Source organism: Erinaceus europaeus, chromosome 5 (genome assembly GCF_950295315.1).
Source record: "Erinaceus europaeus chromosome 5, mEriEur2.1, whole genome shotgun sequence".
In the NCBI taxonomy this organism is placed as follows: domain Eukaryota; kingdom Metazoa; phylum Chordata; class Mammalia; order Eulipotyphla; family Erinaceidae; genus Erinaceus; species Erinaceus europaeus.
The window spans coordinates 88941769-88964402 of record NC_080166.1 but is presented as its reverse complement, the minus strand read 5'-3'; the positions used below and the strand labels follow the sequence as shown (position 1 = coordinate 88964402).

Sequence of the window (22634 nt, the reverse complement as noted above, 5' to 3'; positions counted from 1 at the left end):
ACTAAGTTGGTCTAAACAAAAGGTTAAATAGACTTGTTGATATGTAAAACACTACCTTCTCTATTAGAAATGGTAGATCGCACAATGGCTATGCTAATTATTCTCATGCCTGAGGTTTCCTCTCCGGCCCACACCTAGGGTGTGTCTCCATCTTGAATGGGTGTGACAAAAGGTTAAAAGACTTTGTTGATATGTAAAAGTCTCAAATTCCTTCTCTATTAGAAACGTTGGATCGTGCAGTAGATATGCTAATAACAAGTTTTGTTTCATAGTAAGTTGCAGCCAGCTGCCTGTGGGACCCTAGGCCGTTCCCCGCCCCCATGCAATTGCCCGTCGAGGCAAGTAGCCCCCCAGAGGCAAGAAATGTTTTTTTTTCAGATATGGCCCCCTCAGGCCTTCCCTTGGCAACATGCTGGTTTTTGTTATATATGTTTCTGTTCACCCCACACCCTTGATACTATAGTCATTTAGTTAAAAAGAAAAGGGGGAATTGTCATATGCTTTACATTGGTTTGTCCTAGCCCTCCCCTCGCCAAGAGAATTGGATCAGTCCAATTAATTTCGTGGGCCTGCTTGGCCCCGCCCCAAGGAACCCTGAGGGAGGGTTCCTGAGTTCATGGGTTCGAGAGTTTCTGAGTTCGAGAGTAAGGGAGAGGGTTCCTGAGTTCGAGAGTGCCAGAGTTGGAGAGTTCCTGGGTTCCTGAGTTCCAGAGTTGGAGAGTTCCTGAGTTCCAGAGTAAAAGAAAAAGTGCTTGCGCCGCCGCAAAGAGACAGCAGAGTTCTGTTTGGTGATTAGTTTGTCTTAGTTTATGAATCGTTGTTCCTGAATAAAGAAATACAGCTTCCCTGCCCAGCCGTTGTCTCCACGTCTCTGTTACCCGCCGTGAAGCTACCCACCCAGCAAGAGCCTACAAATTTTAACAACATAAACATTTTAAATAAAATATTTTCAGGTAAAGATAAAAAAAAAAGATTACAAGTTTCTAAGTAGGAATGAAGTCTGGGATATAAGACCAGCTGAGAGGATGAACCTTGGGATCTCACATGGAGAAGAAGGAGCAATAAGGAAACAGAAAAGGGCTGATACATCAGGAGAAAGCAGGAAAGACAAAAGACTTCAAGTTCTGATGGAATGACGCTGGTTAAATAGAAGGAGCTGTGCAATTTAGGTAGAAGATGAAAGACTGCTATTGGGAATGGTGATTCAGAAGTAGGAAAGTGTTTTCCTGGACACAACTTTAGTTGATAACAAGATCCAGGGTGTGGCCATTAGACTGACTAAAGTTAGTCTGAGATGGTCAGTATACATGTAAAGCTCAAGTATGTGATCAGCATATTGAAGAAGCATTCACTTATAAAAGTAAACATAGCAGAAACTGAAATTGGAGATAGATATAGTTAGTGGTAGTTAAGGGGAATGTGACAGAAGCTGTTCTACTTGTTTACTGTTAAGATATAAAATATATAAAATATAAAATATAGATATAAAAATATCTATATAAAACTATTCTTGATATCAGGTACCACACATTCTGTATACTGCCCCAAATATGAATACATTAACAAGAAACAACACAAGTCTTTTTCTTTTTTTGCCTCCAGGATTATTGCTGGGGCTTGGTGACTGCACTACGAATCCACTACTCTTGGAGGTTGTCCTTGTTGATCGTTGTTGTTATTGCTATCATTGTTGGTAGGACAGACAGAAATGGAGAGAGAGGGGAAGACAGAGAGGGGGACAGAAAGATAGACACCTGCAGACCAGCTTCACTGCCCATGAAGTGACCTCTACTGCAGGCGGGGACCCGGGGCCTCAAACCAGGACCCTTATGTCATCCTTGCGCTTTGCGCCATGTGCAATTTACCCGCTGTGCTATTGCCCGGTCCCTAGCACAATTATTTTTAAAACATACACACTGAGTTTTAAAATATGATCAACTAGATTTTTTTAATTATTTATTCATTAGTAATATATATGGATAGAACAGGGATAGACAGCACAATGATAAATGTTAAGAGACTCTCGTGCCTAAGGCTCTAAAGTCCCAGGTTCAACCCCCTGCACCACCATACTCCAGAGTGGAGCAGCGCTCTATTAAAAAAAAAAAGTACATACACACACACACACACACACAGGCAGAGGCAGAGACAGAGAAAGAGAGAACACAAAGCATTGCTCTGACACATGCAATTTTGGGGATCAAACTTAGGACCTCATGTCTAAGAATCCAATGCCTTATGTACTTTGGTACCTCTTAGGCTGTTATCATTGGTTTTTAATACTTTAAATTAAATGTGAAGGAGATAAGCTAAAAATATTATTAAGTATTGTTCTATTAACAGTAACAGAAAGAATTAGCAAACACATAAGAGTGCTTATTACCACATGCTAGAAAGATAGAAACAAGCTGGGAGTATGGATTGACTTGCCAATGCCCATGTCCAGACTTTCCACCTTCTGTACCCCATAATGATCCTCAGTCCATACTCCCAGAGCAATAAGAATAGGAAAGCTTCCAATGAAGGGGATGGGATACAGAGCTCTGGTGGTGGGAATTGTGTGGAATTGTACCCCTCTTATTCTTCAGTCTTGTCGATCATTATTAAATCAGTTAAAAAAATAACTAACTTAATCCTCACAACAATCCTACAAAATGAAGACTGTATCATTACCTCAGTTTTTTTTTTTCTTTTTTTAAGTAGGAAAGACTGAAACACAGAGAGGTTAAACTTTTGCCTAAAGTCACACAGAATGCAAGCTATGGAGTCCAAAAATCAATCAAACTGTCAGGCTCTACTGCCCATTTTCTTCATCATATTATGTTGCCTATTTTAAGACTTCCTTTATTTCGCTTTTTTTTTTTTTTTTTTTTAATAAAGGCAGAGAGAAACTGAGAGAGATGGGGAAGATAGGGACAGAGAAAGACTTGTAGCACTGCTTCACTGTCATAAAGCTTTCTCACTGCAGGAAAGGGGACAATTCTATGTAAAGTACAAAAGGAAACGCAGTACCTCAGAGCTACAGCTCTTGTCCAAAAATGCTCTCCCCCACCCAACATGAGCAATTTTTAGAGTGAAAAGGGGTGCTTTGGGGGCCAGGCAGTGTGGCTCATGGGTTAAGTGCACATAGTACTAAGCACAAAGACTCGCCCAAAGATCCTGGTTTGAGCCCCAGCTCCCTCCCTGCAGGGGGGCAGCTTCACAAGTGATGAAGCAGGTCTGCAACTGTCTATCTTTCTCTCTCTCTCTCTATCTTCCCCTCCCCTCTCAATTTCTCTCTGTTCTATCCAAAAAATTGAAAAAATGCCACAGGAGCAGTGGATTCATAGTGCAGGGAACCAAACCCCAGCAGTAATCCTGGAGGGAAAAAAAAAAAAAAGGAAGGGTGAATGCTTCAATATTATACTAGAGAAAAGGGACAAAGTGCAAGGATTGGAGAAAGAATCCCAATTCGAGTCCCCCCACTCCCCATCTGCAGGGGGGTCACTTCACAAGCTGTGAAGCAGGTCTGCAGATGTCTATCTTTCTCCCTCCCCTTCTTCCCCTCCTCCCAATTTTTCTCTGTACTATCAAAAATAAATAAATAAACAAACAAACAAATGCCACAGGAGCAGTGGATTCATAGTGCCGACACTGCACCACAGCAGTAACCCTTGAGGTGAGGGGGAAGGGGTGGGAAGCAAGCACAAACCAAGACTTAAACACTTATAACAATTGAAACATGAGGTCACTTAAGCAAAAATCAAACAAGAAACTTACAGAATTAAGTTCTTAATCTTTCTCTAAGTAAAATAATTTCTATATGGAAAACTGGGAAATGTTATGCATGTACAAACTATTTTATTTACTGTCGAATGTAAAAAAACATTTTTAAATTATTCCATATACATTGTAGTGTATTTGTGTAGAGAAGGCCTTTCTCAAGTAAGCTTACCACAAAGTATCTCATAATTGAAACAGAAAACCTTTATACAAAACAAAGAATAACAGCAAAATTCTGTATAGGATAAACTACATTTCTTTCTAACAGCAGAGAAATTTCACTGACCAATAAGAAAAATCTAACTTTTATACTTCAAAAGATTTAAAAGAACTTAAAAGAATTATTTAAAAGAGTAAGACAAACTGAGGAATTTTTGAAATTCTAATAGGAACCAATCAGAGTTTGGTTATGCCAAGAGCAAGTCATAACTTAAACATCACCAGTGTGTCAAAATTTGAAATTGATCAATAATAGTTTGATAAAACATGGTTGTCATGAAGAGCTCAGTAAGCACAACTAAGCAACCTATTCTTCTACCTCAATGTAAAAATATTTTTAGTTAATGAAAGTCAACATGTTTTCAGCTGGAATAAAAAAGTACAGAAATGTTTATAAGACAAGCTTATTTATAGGGAAAGTGAATTAATCATCTCTCGGTCCAGCTTTATGTTGCAGGACAAATCATCAACTTGCTCATTTCTGTGCCTGATGAAAATTGCAGGAATTAGAGGGCTGCAACTGGATCATTTGCTATTCATAAAAATAGCCAATAGTTTTTTCCTTTAACTACTATAGCTAAAAATTAAGTAAATACAATGATAAAAAGAGATAAACAGATTTTTTAATTTTTTTACAATTTTATTTTATTTTTTTACATAACAATACAACCCCCACTAGGTCCTCTGTCATCATTTTTGGACCTGTACTCTCTAAACAGAAATTTTATTTAACATCCTCTCTTCAAGAGGCTGTGAAACTATGCATTTTAAAAGCTGAAATTTTCTGGAGGCTGGACGGTAGCGCAGTGGGTTAAGCGCAGGTGGTGCAAAGTGGAAGGACCGTCGTAAGGGTCCCAGTTTGAGCCCCCAGCTCCCCACCTGCAGGGAGGGCGCTTCACAAGTGGTGAAGCAGGTGTCTATCTTTCTCTCTCCCTTTCGGTCTTCCCCTCCTCTCTCCATTTCTCTCTGTCCTATCCAACAACAACAACAATAACAACGACAAGGGCAACAAAATGGGAAAAATAACCTCCAGGGGCAGTGGATTCCAAGTGCAGGCACCGAGCCCCAGTAGAGGCAAAAGAAAAAGAAAAGCTGAAATTTTCAGATATTTTCCTAACATTCTATTGGTATTCAGAATTTTTATTTTATTTTTTCCTGTCATATGTGAAAACTAGGACCAAAAATAAGTATCTAACCAAAATCATAGCTTAATTTTTTTAAAAAAAAATATTAATAACCAAAATAAAAAGCACTTCATGCATCTCCATAAAATGCTCTGTGTTGGGGCCAGTGATAGTACACAGAGATTCAAGCCCCAGTCCCCAAATGCAGGGAGGAAGCTTCACTAGTGGTGCTACAGGTGTCTCTACTTGCCCCTTCCCTATCAATTTATCTATCTTCATTTAAAAAAAAAAAAATTCTTTTTAAAGACCAGGGGGCCAGGCAGTAGTGGCTTAAGCACACATGGCGCTAAGCACAAGGACAAAAGTAAGAATTCTGGTTTGAGCCCCTGGCTCCCCACCTGCAAGGGGCGGGGATCATTTCACAGGCGGTGAAGCAGATCTGCAGGTGTCTATCTTTTTCTCCCCCTCTCTGTCTTCCCTTCTCTCTCCATTTCTCCCTGGCCTCTCCAACAACGACGATAGCAATAATAACAATGATAAACAACAAGGGCAAAAAAAGGAAAAAAACAGACTCCAGGGGCAGTGGATTCATATGCAGGCACCAAGCCCCAGCAATAACCCTGGAGGCAAAAAAAAGAAAAGAAAAGAAAAAAGAAAAAGAGATCACCAGGAGTGGTGTATTCATCATGCAAGCACCCAGCCCCAGCAACAACCCTGTTGGCAATTAAAAAGAAATAAATCTTTGCGTAGGCTTCCATTTAAACCAGTTGACACCTCATCTGTAGAAAGCAGTACCAGTCCATGCAACCATTCAACACATAGTTGAGACTTCTTTCAATTTTTTTTTTTAACCAAAGCGCAACTCTGGCTTCCTGTGGTGCAGGGGATGGAACCTGGCACTTTGAAACCTCAGGTATAAGAGTCTCCTTGTGTAATCATTAGGCTATCTGCCTCTGCCTACTGAGGCCTCTTTTAGCAAAAAAAAAAAAAAAAAAGAAAACCACAGACCAATATCTCTGATGAACATAGATACTAAAGTATTGAACAAATTCTAGCCAACCGGATACAGCAGTATATTAAAAAGATTGTTCATCATGACCAAGTAGGGTTTATCCCAGGGATGCAAGGATGGCTTAATATATGTAAATCAATCAACATGATCCACCACATCAATGAATACAAGACCAAAAACCACATGGTCATATCAATAGATGCAGAGAAAGCCTTCGACAAAATACAACATCCCTTTATGACCAAAACACTACAAAAAATGGGAATTGATGGAAAATTCCTGAAGATAGTCTATATATAACAAACATCATATATATTATAGCAACATCATACTCAATGGTGAAAAACTGGAAGCATTTATCTTCAAATCAGGTACTAGACAAGATGCCCACTATCACCATTACTACTCAACATAGTACTGGAAGTTCTTGCCATAGCAATCAGGCAGGAGCAAGGAATTAAAGGGATACAGATAGGAAGAGAAGAAGTCAAACTCTCACTATTTGCAGATGATATATGATAGTATACATAGAAAAAGCTAAAGAGGGGCTGGCTGGGTGGTGGTGTACCTGGTTAACTGCACATGTTGCAGTGCTCAACAACCCAGGTTCGACCCCCTGTCCCCACCTGTAGGGGGAAAGCTTTGCAAGTGGTGAAGCAATGCTGCAGGTATCTATCTCCCTCTCTACCACTCTCTTCCCTCTTGATTTCTGGATGTCTCTATCCAATAAATAAATAAAGATAATTTAAAAATTATTTTAAAAAAGGAAAGAAAAGCCAAAAGAATCCAGCAGAAAGCTTTTGGAAATTATCAGGCAATATAGTAAAATGTCAGGCTACAAAATTAACATACAAAAGTCAGTGGCATTCCTCTATGCAAACACTAATTTAGAAGATGATGAAATCCAGAAATCAATTCATTTTACTATAGCAACAAAAACAATAAAATATCTAGGTGTAAACCTAACCGAAGAAGTGAAAGACTTGTATACTGAAAATCATGAGTCACTACTCAAGGAAACTGAAAAAGACACAAAGTGGAAAGATACTCCATGTTCATGGGTTGGAAGAATTAACATCATCAAAATGAATATACTACACAGAGGCATATACAAATTTAATGATATCCCCATCAAGATCCTAACAACAGTTTTTAGAATAGAAGAAATCTACAAATGTTTATCTGAAACCAGAAAAGAGCTAGAATTGCCAAAACAATCTTGAGAAGAAAGAACAGAACTGGAGGCATCACACTCCCTGATCTCAAATTGTATTATAGGGCCATTGTCATCAAAACTGCTTGGTACTGGAACATAGTCAACTGAGCAGTAGAATAGAATTGGATGCCCACACATAAGGCCCCACACCTATGGATATCTAATCTTTGACAAAGGTATTAAATCCTGCTATAATGAGGAAACTGTGGTTCAAAAAATCAGTCCTATAAAAAAAAACAACAGGGTTGTCTTCAACTTGCATCAACAACGGTAGAGAATGTTCCATCCTCCGAAGGAAGGCTGGACAACATCCTCTATGCTACACCTGAGGAAGATGGGTCCTGATATTGGGGCGGCGTGGAACATTCCTATTCATGATCACAGAATGTAAACTTGGATCTACAGGGATGCAGAGGTCACATAGGCTCCTAAGCTGAATATAGGACCCAGATCATCTCAAATTGATGGGGTTTACAGTCAACAATATTTATACACCTTCCCCATATTTGGGAGCTACTCTCTTCCCTGATCCAGCTTTCTGGTCCTTTTTCTAGCCATGACATCATTTCCCAGACAATAACTTGGATTCACCTGCATATCAGATTTCAGGTTCAGGGCAACAAACAAAGAAACTAGTAGCCACAGGCCCTTTGGAATATAACTAAAATATACCTACTATCTAGCTACAAAACAGAGACCCCCCCAACTCTTCATCTGCACGATTCCAGCCTTTAGACTTCCCTGGACAGACAATCCCACCAATGTGTCCTGGAGCTCCGATTCCCTAGAACCCCTGCCCCACTAGGGAAAGAGACAGGCTGGGAGTATAGATCGACCTGTCAACGCCCATGTTCAGTGGGGAAGCAATTACAGAAGCCAGACCTTCCACCTTATGCATCTCACAATGACCTTGGGTCCATACTCCCAGAGGGTTAAAGAATAGGAAAGCTTTCAGGGGAGGGGATGGGATATGGAGTTCTGGTGGTGGGAATTGTGTGGAATTGTACCCCTCTTATCCTATGGTTTTGTCAATGTTTCCTTTTTATAAATAAATTATAATTAAAATAAATAAAAAATTAAATAGGGTTGGGTTACTGTGGGGTTAATAATGATCCAGGGAAGTCTATAGACAATGAGTGGGCAAGGAGTTCCAGGGCAACTCAAATTCATTCAGACCTGGACTGTGGTTTGGTGCCACCTAGTGGCAACTGTCCACTCAAGCTTCAATATCCATGGGCCTGGCCAGGTTTTCGAGGACAGCAGCCCCAATCCCTGGAATCTCCAGGTTAGGTGGTATGTATTCATTTGGACTGGGGAAATGAAAACCTGCTTTCAGGTTCCCTGCTTCCAGAAATGATTATCTTAGCTGTTTTTAAACCAAACACTACCAACCTACTTAAACTGCAAAACTAGTCTATCGAAATTTATGTCACCAAAGAATGCAGTTTTTAATATATTTTCAAACACTAGCAACAGAGACTTCAAAAAAAAAAAAAGGAAATATTCAAAAAAATTACTTATCCCAAAGTTTATGAGGCCATGTAAATTATTTGGAGCCTCAGGTACGAGAGTCCCTTTGCATAACCATTATGCTATCAACCCTCCGCCCAAATTATTTGCATGTTACAGTATCACCTATGCCAACAGACCTTTCATGTCCACAGTTTCCTTCTGAGATGTCGAGCAACATATAAGTGTTTCTGGATGTATATCTCACAGAAACATGACACTCAAACTAAACTACGTTTATCATGTTTTCTGATTAAAGTCTCATTGTCTGCCCCTCCTATGCCCCCCCCCCCCAAAAGCTTTAAAAAATCCATTTAGGAAAGAGTTGACCAATCCAAAAACCTGCTGACATCCTTCACCTTTCACTTCCCAACCTGATCCAGTAAGTTAACTCCTGCTGACTCACTCCTAAATATTTTTTTTCAATTTCTCTCTGTCTGTACTACCTATTCCATTTTCACTACCACCTCTCATCTAGATAACAGAAATGACTCCTTAAATTTATCCTCCAAATCGCAGATTGGTTACATTACATACAATCACATCACTTGTATATTTTTAAGAAAATCTCTCAGTTGCTTCCTACTGTTCTTAGACAATGGCCCATATGCATCCTCTTTTCTGTCTCATCTTTTGCAGCTTCTAGCCTCTTAAACTAGACTCTATGAATATTAAATTAGCTTATTTGTTCAAAAATGCTTCATTTTGTTTGTCTCCGAGCTTTTATAGGTATTATCCATTCATTCTTCTAAATTCCTCCTTTCCCCTAACTGGTAGCCTAATTATTAAGTCATCTTTTTTTTTAATATTTATTTCTTTATTCCCTTTTTGTTGCCCTTTTTTTTTATTGTTGTAATTATTGTTGATGTCACCGTTGTTGGATAGGACAGAGAGAAATGGAGAGAGGAGGGGAAGACAGAGATGGGGAGAGAAAGATAGACACCTGCAGACCTGCTTCACCACCTGTGAAGCGACTCCCCTGCAGGTGGGGAGCCAGGGGCTCAAACCAGGATCCTTAAGCCGGTTCTTGCGCTTTGCTCCACCTGCACTTTGCTCCACCTGCGCTTAACCCACTGCTCTACCACCTGACTCCCATTCTTAAGTCATCTTAAGGCATCACCCTAGGTTTTCTTTCTCCATGAAGTCTTTCCTGATTTTTTCTTCCCAGAGTGGATTTGATACATTTAAGTCTACGTGGTTTCATCCTGTGTATTATGTCATTTTATGCATTAGTTGGTTACCATTGCTTCTCTATTTAGATTTGTCTTCCATTAGACTATAGCACTTTGTAAAGGCAGAGATCACCCCTGTATGTATGGCATCCAACATGTATCTGGTAGATGGTGATTCTCAGTACGTATTTGCTAAATAAGTGAATTTATTGCTTTAAGACCAGAAATTTAAGCTCATGTAACCCATAGTATGTGATAGGTGTATACTCCTTCTAGTATGCATTATAACCTGAATTTTGAATAAAAAGTGATTGCAAGTTATAGGCTCTTTCTTACTTAACACATGGCTAGGACTAGTGAAAAATTTGGAAAAGAGTAAAAGAATTATCTCTGGCCTTTTAAAATCCCTCTGTATATATCTCACCCTGAATTCCTAATCTCCCTGTTGCCCTAAGCATATACATTCATAAAAATGGGATGATCACACTCATAAACAGAAGTTGAGAAGGATGAACAGACAGGGAAAAGCAAAGTATAATTTGGCTGAGTTTGGAATATTTCACCAAAGTAAAAAACTCTGAGTGGAGGGTGAGGGTAGATTTTAAGCTTCACTATAGGGTAGTGAGGGTAGGGACACAGACCTTTGGTGGTAGGAATAGTGTTAATATACACTCCTAATAACATATAATGTTATAAATCACTATTTAATCAATATGAGAGAGGAAAACTAGATTGAAAGTCTCGAACTTTTTGAGGCACAGACCCCCATTCTGAGTATATATTCCTTAAGTCTAGGCACTCAAGATTTCAAACTGGCAACCTGATTGAAATTTAACAGTGGGCTTAAATTGTCTATACATTTCTAAAAATGAATACTAATTTGAAATATTAAATCACCTATAGTCTTAGATCAGGGAGACAGAAGCAACTGGTTGTGTCACATATAAGATACAGCTATATGTAAATAACATTAAATGGCATAAATCATGGTAAGGTCTTGTCTGATACAGAAAATCCTAAGTAACTTGGTTATAATAATAATTATCTATTTCCTTCTCAAACTCTAAGACAGCAGGAACCTTCCACATTCTCTATAATACCAGTATTTCTCCTAGTCCTGGATCCTCTAGGGTGTGGATCCTTTTCCTTCACACCTCTCTTGATCCATATCATTTGATACTACATCTGCTGAGCTCAACCAAATCAATGCAACCAGTTCCACCTCAAAACATTTAAACTCAGATTGTGTCCAGAGATGCCAGGAGTAACCTTTCAGCTCTAGTACTCTGCCACCAAGTTGCAGATGCTACCATGATGCCAACCTGATTTCACTGGATGGATGATATCACTGATGTGCCTTGGAACCCCACCTCCCTAGACCCCTGACCCACTTGGGAAAGATGGAAACAGGCTGGGAGCACTGATCAACCTGCCAACGCCTATGTCCAGTAGAGAAGCAATTACAGAAGCCAGACCTCTGACCTTCTGCACCCCATAATGATCATGGGTCCATGCTCACAGAGGGATAATGAACAGGAAAGCTTCCAAGGGAGGGGATGGAATATGGAACTCTGGTGGTGGGAATTATATAGAACTATAACCCTCTTATCCTACCATCTTGTTGATCATTGTTAAATCAATAATTAAAAAAAAGACATTCTTCAGTTACAAATGTAAACAGCCAAATGGAAAAAATGAATCTAATAATCATAAAAACAAAAATAAAAAAGTATACAGTATAATCACATTTAGTTGAAACTAACATAATATGAAAAATAAAAAAATACTGCTCAGAGGTTCATGTATGTAAGACTCAATGCAATCACTACCAAAGTTTCAGTGCCATCACAATGAAATGAATAAAGTGGCAGAACACAAACTCAATAAAATATAGCTAGAGGAAAGACAATTCAAGAAAGCATTGGCCCAAGAGGTGGAATAACTAAACAGTTAAAAACTTATAAGTATGAAGTCGTGACTTTGATCCTTGGCACTGCACATGCCAAAGTAATGTTTTCATTCTCTGTCACTATGAAATATAAATATTTTTTCAAAAATAAATCAAGAAGGGCTGGGGAGACAGCATAATGGTTATGCAAAGAGACTCTCATGCCTGAGGCTCCAAGGTCCCAGGTTCAATCCCCAGCACCACCATAAGCCAGAGCTGAGCAGTGCTCTGGTCTCTCTTCCCTCTCTATATATCTCTCTAAAATAAATAAATAAAATATTTAAAAATCAATCAATCAATCAATCAAGAAAATAAACCCATCTACAACTGCATTTTAAAGACATACCTTGGAGTCAATCTAACAAAGGAGGTGAAAGTACTAGGCACTAATTGAAAACTGTAAGACATTGTTAGAAGATACAGAAGACAAAGAGAAAAGACATCTTGTGTTCATGGAAGATCTTTTAAGAAATGTACTTACAGGAAGGGGTAGATAGCATAATGGTTATGCAAAGAGACTTTCATGCCTGAGGTTCTAAAGTCCCAGGTTCAATTCCCTGTACCACCATAAACCAGAGCTGATCACAGTGTATTTGATATGTATTTGATGTATTTGATGTATTTGATATGCGGACTCTCTCAAAAGCCCAGACCAAGTAGATCAGAAGCAACCAATAGCACAGCTATATACAAGATACTGAGTACTGTATAGCACACCATAACAAAAGGACTTTTCAAAGTTAACCCAATTACCAAATAATGTGATGATAACATTAACTATCGATTGTCTTTTGGAACCCTAAGACAGCAGGAACCTCACATCTTCACTATAGAGCCCCTACTTCCCCCAGTCCTGGAACCTTTGGATAGGGCCCACTTTCCCGTATCTCTCCCAATCCATATCAAATAATCTTGCATCTGCCGATCGCAACCTAATCAACACAACGACTGCCACCTCAACATGCTTCACCTCAGACTGTGTCCAGAGACTTCACGTGTGGAATGACAACCCTTCAGCTTCATTACTCAGGTGAGACCTTTCCTTTCATAGTATTCTCTAATTCCATTCCACGTGGTTCACTTTCTAACAAAGTCCCAAAACCTAGATATACACTAGTTTCGGTGAGAGAGAGCATATGTTCACACGTATCCATAAACTACTGCAAAATATATACCTGAAAGCAGAAGTACACTAGAGTTTGCAGTGAGTAAACACTTCCTCTCCACTATTCCAAGCTTTGGGTCCATGACTGCTCAACAATTTGTTTGGCTTTGTACATTAACTCTCTTTTCAGTCACCAGGTTCCAGATGCCATCAGGATGCCGTCCAGGCTTCCCTGGACTGAAGACCCCACCAATGTGTCCTGGAGCTCCACTTCCCCAGAGACCCACCCTACTAGGGAAAGAGAGAGGCAGACTGGGAGTATGGACCGACCAGTCAACACCCATGTTCAGCGGAGAAGCAATTACAGAAGCCAGACCTTCCACCTTCTGTACCCCATAGTGACCCTGGGTCCATGCTCCCAGAGGGATAGTGCTGGGAAATTATGCCGATGCAGTCACATCTGCCATGTTGTCTCCTCAGGCACTGCTAGTTCCCGTTCGAGAGTTGGGACATTCTCAGAGTGCCTGTTCCGCCATGTTATACCCTTAGGGCATTGTCTATATCCCCGATATATCCGGAGTGCTTTGGTTACTCCTCCCCCCCTCCCATTCTCACGAGAGTTATCATCCTATCCTGGAGTGCTATGGTTACTCCTCCCCCTTCCCATTCTCACGAAAGCTACTCCTATAAAAGCCCTTCTTCTTCCACACCTCTCTCTCTTGCCAGCTCTTCACTCTGGTGTTCAGACGCAGGAAAGGTTACTGCGTGAGGCGGCCATTTTCGCTACCTCCACGTGGCCCAACCTGCTTCTCTAGCACCCAACTCTGAGGTGCCAGCGCAAATAAAGATTTGTGTTTCCTCTTCGCTCCGGACCCCCTCTCTCTTCTCCGCGGCCCGCGCACAACAACTGGATAGAGGATGGGAAAGCTATCAGGGGAGGGGGTGGGATATATGGAGATTGGGTGGTGGGAATTGTGTGGAGTTGTACCCCTCCTTGTACCCTAAATTTGTTAATTTATCCTTTCTTAAATAATAAAAAAAAAAACCTTGTACTTATTTCTGGCCCTTACCATACTGATAATACAGCACTGAATAATCATTTATAGCATTTTTACATTACAAAACTTATATAAATATAATCCTAAATTATGACTTTATCATAAACCTCTTAAAGAAAGAGGAGAAAGAACAATAGGCAGAAGGAATAGTTGCTAGATATACCTGAATATACAAGTGAAAGATTTTCTCCTAGTTCAGTATATACAAGTTTATATTAATTTCCTTATATTGATTTCTATTTAGAATTTTTTAAAAAGCTTTCTTTATTACTTAGAGACTATCAGAAATCGAAAGCGGAGGGGGTGATAGAGAGGGAGACAGACACAGAGACACCTGCAGCCCTGCTTCACCACTTGGCAAAGCTTCCCCCCCGAAGGTAGGGAGTCCAATGCTGGGTCCTTGTGCATTGTAACATGTGCTCATCCAGATGTACCACCACCTGGCCCCTCTATTTAGGAATTGAAAGATTATCAAATAGGTATATAAAAAAATCTATGCATACTAAATAGGTGAAGAAATATTTGACTTTACATTAACTCTTAAGTACACCAATCATACATACAAAGCAAATATTCTAAAAAATACTGTCATAGATTATATATATCATACATAATTTTACAAGAGAAACCCAACAATCAAAATCATACAGCTCAAAAGGATTGTAGCATTATAAAAATATCTCCCAATCCAGTTAAAATAACAATTTAACAGTAGGTATCATTGTTAAGTCTACACAAAGCACAGTTCTGTAAGTATTGTTAGTTACATGTTTTCCCCAGTAGAGATGGGCCTATAACAGTACACTGATAGAGTAGCTTTCTGCTATGGAATCAAGAAATGGAAACCTCAAATTTTTTGCTACATTTTTAGGTGAAATGACACAGTAGAATGTTAATTGTACTTGTTGGCAAAGATAAAAATATTATACACTCAAATCAGTGCTGGTAAATATAACAAGTCAATTTCAAAATAATTTTCCATTAAAATATAAACTTTGTGATGTTTCGCACCAAAGTAAAGAACTCTGGGGTGGGGAGTGTTCAGGTGGAGGAGGACCTAGGCAGGAGGTTAGAGTCTTATGTGGAAAATTGAGAAATGTTAGACATGTACAAACTACTATATTTTACTGTGGACTATAAACCATTAATCCCCCCAATAAAGGGAAAATACATTAAAATATATAAAAACCTGGGAGACAGGCGGTAGCGCAGCGGGCTAAGCGCAGGCAATGTGGCACAAAGCGCAAGGACCAGCATTAAGGATCCTGGTTTGAGCCCCCGGCTCCCCACCTGCAGGGGAGTCGCTTCATAGGCAGTGAAGCAGGTCTGCAGGTGTCTTTCTCTCCCCATCTCTGTCTTCCCTTCCTCTCTCCATTTCTCTCTGTCCTATCCAACAACAATAACACCAATAACAACAATAATAAATAAGGGCAACAAAAGGAAATAAATACTAATATATATATATACCTTGAAAAGCTGTAACAACTTACTGAGGAGATAGCTTTCCTGGTAAAGTTCACACCTTACCATACAGAAGTACCCAGCTCTGCACCCCCAGCACCACATGGGCATATCATATATGGCTCTAAGGAAAGCTCCAGGAACAGTAGAGCAGTGCTGCGGGTTCTCTCTTTCTGTGTGTGTGTGTGTGTGTGTGTGTGTGTGTGTGTGTGTGTGTGTGTGTGTATCTATTTCTTCTTTCTCCACCTCTCTGGCTCTCTATCTGGAATTTAAAAAGCAGCCCAGGAGTGGGGTAGTGGTGTGTGTGTGTGTGTGTGTGTGTGTGTGTGTGTGTGTGTATTTCTTCTTTCTCCACCTCTCTGGCTCTCTATCTGGAATTTAAAAAGCAGCCCAGGAGTGGGGTAGTGGTGGATTTGGTAGAGTGAACACATTAGCATGCATGAGAATCCAGGTTCAAGTCCCTGGCCTTCACCTACAGGAAGGAAGCTTCATAAACAGTGGAGCAGTACTGCAGATCACTCTCTCTCCATATACATACATACATACATACATACATACATACATACACACATTCCTTCTCCTCTTAATTTCTTTCTGTCCTATCAAATAAAGAAAAAAGAATAACCAACTGAAAGAAGTAGCTTTTAGACTCAGCTGAAAGTGCCAACCACTATGGGAACTCTAAAAGTAAGTGAATGACTAAAAATGATTCTTCCCCTAGAGTACATAAAATTACATAATTTAGCCCACAGCTAAATGAGGCACATGTAACATTTCACATTATTATTTCATTTTTAAAAAAATTATCTGAAGAAACTATTGGCATGTTAAAAAAAATACTAGCATCTCTTATTTTCTTTTTACCACTGGCCTCAATCTAGGTCAAGATAAAGAGAAGAAGACCAGTTCCATAGGTAATAAAGAGATAATATGTGTAACAGAGCAAATAGATCTAAGGTATAATAAACTCTATTCTGAAACTGATTATCAAACACCCAGAATTTTCATGTTCCATTGTTTTCAGACTTATGACAAGCATTCTTTAAGATTTAAAACTCCTATCATAAAAATAAAGTTTAACTTTAATAAAACTAGAGTTCTTAAAGAGAAATAAAATATAAATTTTCTACTTTTTTCTTTTTTACCTATTTTCCCGTTCATACATTTCTTTTGAGGCATTTCGAAGTTGATCTATTTCTAGATTAGTTTTCAATTTTATTTGTTCCAGTTCATCACGTAGTTTATTTTCATATTCTGCTTTATAATGGTCTCTGCAAGGAATCAAAAGGAATACCCATAGGTTTTTTTTGGCAAAATAATAAGACTTTATCCTTTATGAAAGATTTTAATATTTTGTCCAATATATTCCATGTACAGTGTACACCTATTTTATATAAAGTTTCACAGTTCCTAAAATTATTGTTACAAACAAGCTTCAAGTAAGATTTCAACCTTTTAAACATACTAACTTCAAGGTTTGATAATAATATATTATTTACTATAAATTAAACATTAAACATATGGACTTAAAAGTTTGGTAATTATATAAGATATTATTTACTGTTAGTTTTCAATGCATATGATCAGAAACTTGAAAACCAATAAATATTAAAATATCCATAAAAGAATATTCATTTGGCAAAAATCTGATTTGGTGCATTCTGAGAGATACATGGCATGCAAAAAAAAAAATCTGTGAAAACAAAATGATGCTAATGAACTCTTCACAAAATTTTTCTTAAAAACATAACCACCATGGTTACTGGTCTTCTAGCAGTCACAAAGTATTACATAGAATACTGGTAGAAGAACTAATTGATGAAAATTACCACAGGTGGATGTGTGTGTGTATGGGGGGGGGGCATAAATGTATAAAGTCTTAAAGGATAACATTTAGAATCTGTCTTGGACTTTGATGCACTAATAAAAATAACTCAAGGATTATAAGGACTACAGGAAGTCTTATGTATCTCATTGTAAAGACCAAATAGGAACAAAATGCAGGAGCTGGATTCCTAAGCATGTGTCTCAAAGGAGTAAGCACTGCTGCTGTCTCCTCATTCTTCCTTTAAGTTTCATAGTCAAGAAAAGGTCAGCTTAATCAGGGCCCACAAAACGAGGTTTTCTTTAAAAAGAGACTTCAATAGAGCTGTGTATACACATTTCTCAAAAAAACATAGGAAGTCAACACAATAAAAAGTGTGTGTGTGTATACCCACACAAAAAAATATATAAAATAGTTTTGATTGTTGAAAAAAAACACAATGACATGAAAAAAATCAGACTAAGTCTTATCTTTTTTCCAATTTAGCATGTGTTATTAATTTTTAGATAACTACAAAGCTTTTATAAAATCATATTTTAAATTATTCATTTCACTCAGCAGCAAAAAGATTCTTGGGGGGGGAGATGAAATAAAAATTATCCTTGGCATAGGTTGAAAGTCCTTTATTTTTATTTTAGAAATTCAAATTTAACGGTATTCTTTTTTTTTTTTTTAAGTTTTATTTATTTATTAATGAGAAACATAGGAGGAGAGAAAGAGCCAGACAACACTCTGGTACATGTGCTGCCGGGGATTGAACTCAGGACCTCATGCTTGAGAGTCTGCTGCTTTATCCACTGCGCCACCTCCTGGACCACTCTTTCTTTTTTCTTAACAGTATAGTTTAAAAATAGAGGAAATCTTATCTCCTTATGGTAGTATTTTGAAATGTTGTTTAGTAGTGGCAAAATTATTATTAATTTATTATTGGACAGAGACAGAGAGAAATTTAGAGGGGAATGGGAGATAGAGAGACAGAAACAGAGATACACCTGAAGCCCTGCTTCACCACTTGTGAAGTTCTGCCCCTGTAGTTGGGGACCAGGGGCTTGAACCTGGGTCCTTGTGCACTGTAACATATGTGCTCACTACCCAACCCCTGCAAAATTATTTTAGATTGAAAAAGAAGGTTCCTGAATAGAGCAAGCCAAACCTGCTGTAGACTAAGCCCATTTTATAAACACATGTACTCTTCCCCAAAAGCAAACATACCATCAAAGAAATTGAAGTTAATTTATACCTATGTATGTGGAAAATAAAGGAATACTTGCCTTGAAGTCACATATTTTTCATACATCTCTTCTCTAGCCTTTTTGATTTCTTCCAGTTGAGTTTGAAGTCTCTCCAGGCGATTTTCTTCATGAGTACAACGAATACTAAGCTCCATGTTTTGGCGATTGAGATATTCTTTATCCTTTTGCAGTAAAGTAACAGTCTGCTGTAGGGTGACTACCTACATACATGCAGGAACAACTTCAGAACATCAATATTGTAATTTCTAGGGTTTACTAGACTATTGCCTTTCATTTGTGCTTTCACTCACCACATCAAAAGGGCAATTTCTTAGCTTGCAATTTTCCATTAAGGAAGAGCTATTAAAAGTCCTTTTGGTAACATCAGAAAAGAAAAAAAAAATTCTCTCCCATTATTTTGCCCTGGGCTATGTCCATAATCACCCCACAATAAAACACAAGAGACTCCATAAGCTTACCTCTTTTGATAATTCACTTCTTTCTTTGGTTTGAGTTATGTGAGAAGTTTCAAGTATTTCATGTTTCCTTCTTAACTCAGCAACTTCCTGTTCAAGTGTATCACGCTCACTATAAAATTAAATTAAATATATTAACAAAAACAATAGGCACATGTAAATATTATGTCCCTTTTTACAGTTAACATTTCAGCAGGGTTGACTATGTTTCACAAAACTAAACAGACACTAGCAGTGGGATCTTGGTGTTATTCTGAGAATAACAAACTATGTACTTTTTAACATTTGAAAGGATCCTCAGATAAATAAATATGAATATATTATCTTTAAAATAAATGTGTATAGTCAGTAAAATAAGTAATATCCACTCTCTGGCATTTTTTTCTCACTAATAACCATCAATCTTATTTTGAAGCCAAAACTTTTAAAGAATTCATATGTGGCTCTAGGCTTTTAGTTGAGTTAAGTTCAAATATCTCATTACCCAGATTGCATAGCAGACACACAAGCAGGCATTCTTCTGATTATTTGTTTCACAAATTGCTTGTGATTATGCAGATAGTCTCATTTCTATTTTCAAATTAGCTCTTTTCCAAAACAGTAAAAACAAGAATGTGATCAAACTTACACAGGTATCATAACAAATGAGGAAAGACATAGACTTGCCAATTTTTAACCTCTCTGGTAAGAATCAATACCTTTGTACTTTAGTTCACCTACCCACCTGGTATTTCCATGAAAAGGACTGTTAAGGATGATGCCAACCTGACTTCCCTGGGCAGACGACCCCACCAAGGTGTCCTGGAGTCCCACCTCCCCAGATCCCTACCCCACTAGGGAAAGAGAGAGACAGGCTGGGAGTATGGATCAACCTGTCAACACCTGTGTTCAGTGAGATAGAAATTACAGAAGTCAGACCTGCCACCTTCTGCACCCTGTTGGATAGTATGCCAGCTCCCCCTGGCTTCTGCTTAACCATATGCCTATATAGGGATAGATTTAATCCCATTCAAAGCTTTGGTCTATTTACATAAATCACTTTTACATAAAGCACCACACTCCCTCCAGGGCATTGGTGGTTTAGTGGTAGAATTCTCACCTGCTCCACCCCCTCTCCTTGTCACACCCTGATCCTCTCCTTGTCACACCCTGATCTTCCACCAGTCACTTTTCGCTCCACCCTCTCTATATCACATCCTGTTTCCACCCTACTTGGAGAGTATAAAAACAGCTGCTCTTCTGATTAAAGACACTTGAAAATTGCTTTTCCGGCTCTGAGAGTTCCAGAGTGTATCTCCTGCGAAGTTAGTGCGCACGAGTTCCTGATCCCTCTCCCACGCAGCAGCCTAGATCGGCTCCAGTTATGAATCTATTATGGTGTTATGCCATTCACTAAGTGTCTGTTCACTTAATTAATATTAATTGAGTGACTACTATATTTCAAGAATTATTTTAACCACTTGGAGATATAGCAGGGAACAATTAATTAGAACAATCTCTCTCATTCTCTCTCCATCTCATACACATTTATTTGACCTTAATAAATAAGCTATTGTATTTATCTGTATTGGCAATATCTCCTACATGACAAAACTCTGGCTCAGAAAAAAAGATCTGCCTATGGGTACAAACATTAGCAGTGGTTCATTAATGTACAAACAACAGAAAAGTATATTCCAATAAAGAGAACGGTTTGCCATTAACTACTTAGTAACAACACAATGGGAAATACTCAGAGATGTTATTTTTTCTAAGCATAAAGTGCTTTTTGATAGAAAGAAAGAACTGAAAACTTACAGATAAAAATGTCAAGTGTTTGAATTTCATAAAATAAAGTCATCAGTATGATATTTTTAAAATATTTATACACATGCAACTTTACTAGATTTCAATCTTTTGAGATAATGCATTTTGAAAGATAGCAGCAGCTTTTAAATACAGTAAAAAACTGGCATAAAAACAAAACCTAAATCCAACAAACTGCCAAAACTGTATGCGATTGTGCAACGAAGAACCAGGTATATGTCAAGAGAATGAGAAGATAAGGCACAATCTGGGGGAAAATGTTTGTCAAATATCTGATAAAGGACTGGTAACCAAAATAAACAAAGAATTTAACAGTTAAAAAAAAAAATGGGCCAAAAACCCTGACACCTCGTCAAAGTAGATAAACAAGTGACAAATAAGCATATGAAAAGATGCTCCACACTATATGCTATCAGATAACTGCAGATTAAAACAAGACATCACTACACATCTATCAGAATGGCCAACATCCAGAGCACTGCCAACACCAAATACTAGCAAAGGATGTGGAGTAATAGAAACTCTCATTCAAGACTCATGGAAACATTAAACAGCCCAGTCATGTTGAGGCAGACAGTTTGGTGGTTTCCTATGAAACTGAACATGTTTATATGAAGTGAACTAACAACCAAACTCCTTGTTATTTACAAGAGTTGAAAACTTGTTTGTATACAGTACACAAGTGGCTATAGCAACCTTATTCATAACCATTGACACTTGGAAGCAACCAAGATAGACGTTAGTAGAAAACTACTAACTAAAAAAGTGATACATCTAGGCTATGGAACAATATTCAGTGCTAAAATGAAATGAACTATCAAACCATGAAAAAAAAAACATATAGGAAGTTTAAGTATAAAGTTTCAAGAAGTCAAGTTGAAGCGTATTAACTATATGACATTCTGGAAAAGTTAAAATGACAGGGATGGAAAAAGAATAAGCTACAAAACAGAGGTAATAATGTTGATGGTAAGAATTCAGGTGACTGGAGTAGGGCGCCAAAGTAAAAACCCTGGTTTGAGAGTGAGGGTGGGTGTTCAACTTCACAGGACACACACACACACACACACAAACACACACACACACTCTTTTGGTGGTGGGAATGGTGTATTTATGTACACTCCTATCAATTTGTAGTCATATAAATCACTAATTAATATGAGAGGGGAAAATTGATTGAATGTCTCAAACTTTTAAAATCACAGACTGAGTCTTTTTAATACATAGGTGGAGTCTTTGATATGTTGACTCTCTTAAAAGATTAGACCAGGGAGAACAGAAGCAAACAGTGGCACAGCTATATACAAATAATGTCAAAGGACATAAATTATGGTGATGTTGTGCATGATACAGCAAAGGGATATTTCAAAGTTAACCCAATTGCCAAATAATGTGATTATAGCAATAACCATCTACTGTCTTCTTAACCCCTAAGACAGCAGGAACCTCCTGCTTCCTCTTTGGAGCCTATATTTCCCCCAGTCCTAGAACCTCTAGGGTGGGGCTCACTTTCCTGCATGCTTCTCTCAATTCAAGCCAAATGATATTGCATCCGCCGATCCCAACCTAATCAATGCAGTAGTACCACCTCAGCATGCTTCACTTCAGACTGTGTCCAGAGACATTAGGCATGGAATGTCAATCCTTCACCCTCATTAATTGGGTGAGACCTTTCCTTTCATAGTAGTCTCAAACTCCATTCCAGGAGG

General features: G+C 38.4%; 1 protein-coding gene across 5 annotated transcripts in view; it reads right to left on the bottom strand.

The window, feature by feature from the left end:
• The window catches only part of PIBF1 (progesterone immunomodulatory binding factor 1), a 215576-nt gene that overhangs the window by 155178 nt on the left and 37764 nt on the right, over positions 1-22634 (bottom strand). For all 5 annotated transcript variants that reach the window (XR_009549985.1, XR_009549986.1, XM_007526802.3 and 2 more), the window contains exons 7-9: positions 19123-19231; positions 18683-18864; positions 16732-16857 (exon numbers count right to left, since the gene is read on the bottom strand). Coding sequence is in view for 3 of the 5 variants with exons in the window: in XM_007526802.3 (XP_007526864.2) it covers positions 16732-16857; positions 18683-18864; positions 19123-19231 (417 nt within the window). In the remaining 2 variants the exon portion in view is untranslated. The remainder of the gene's footprint in view (positions 1-16731; positions 16858-18682; positions 18865-19122; positions 19232-22634) is intronic.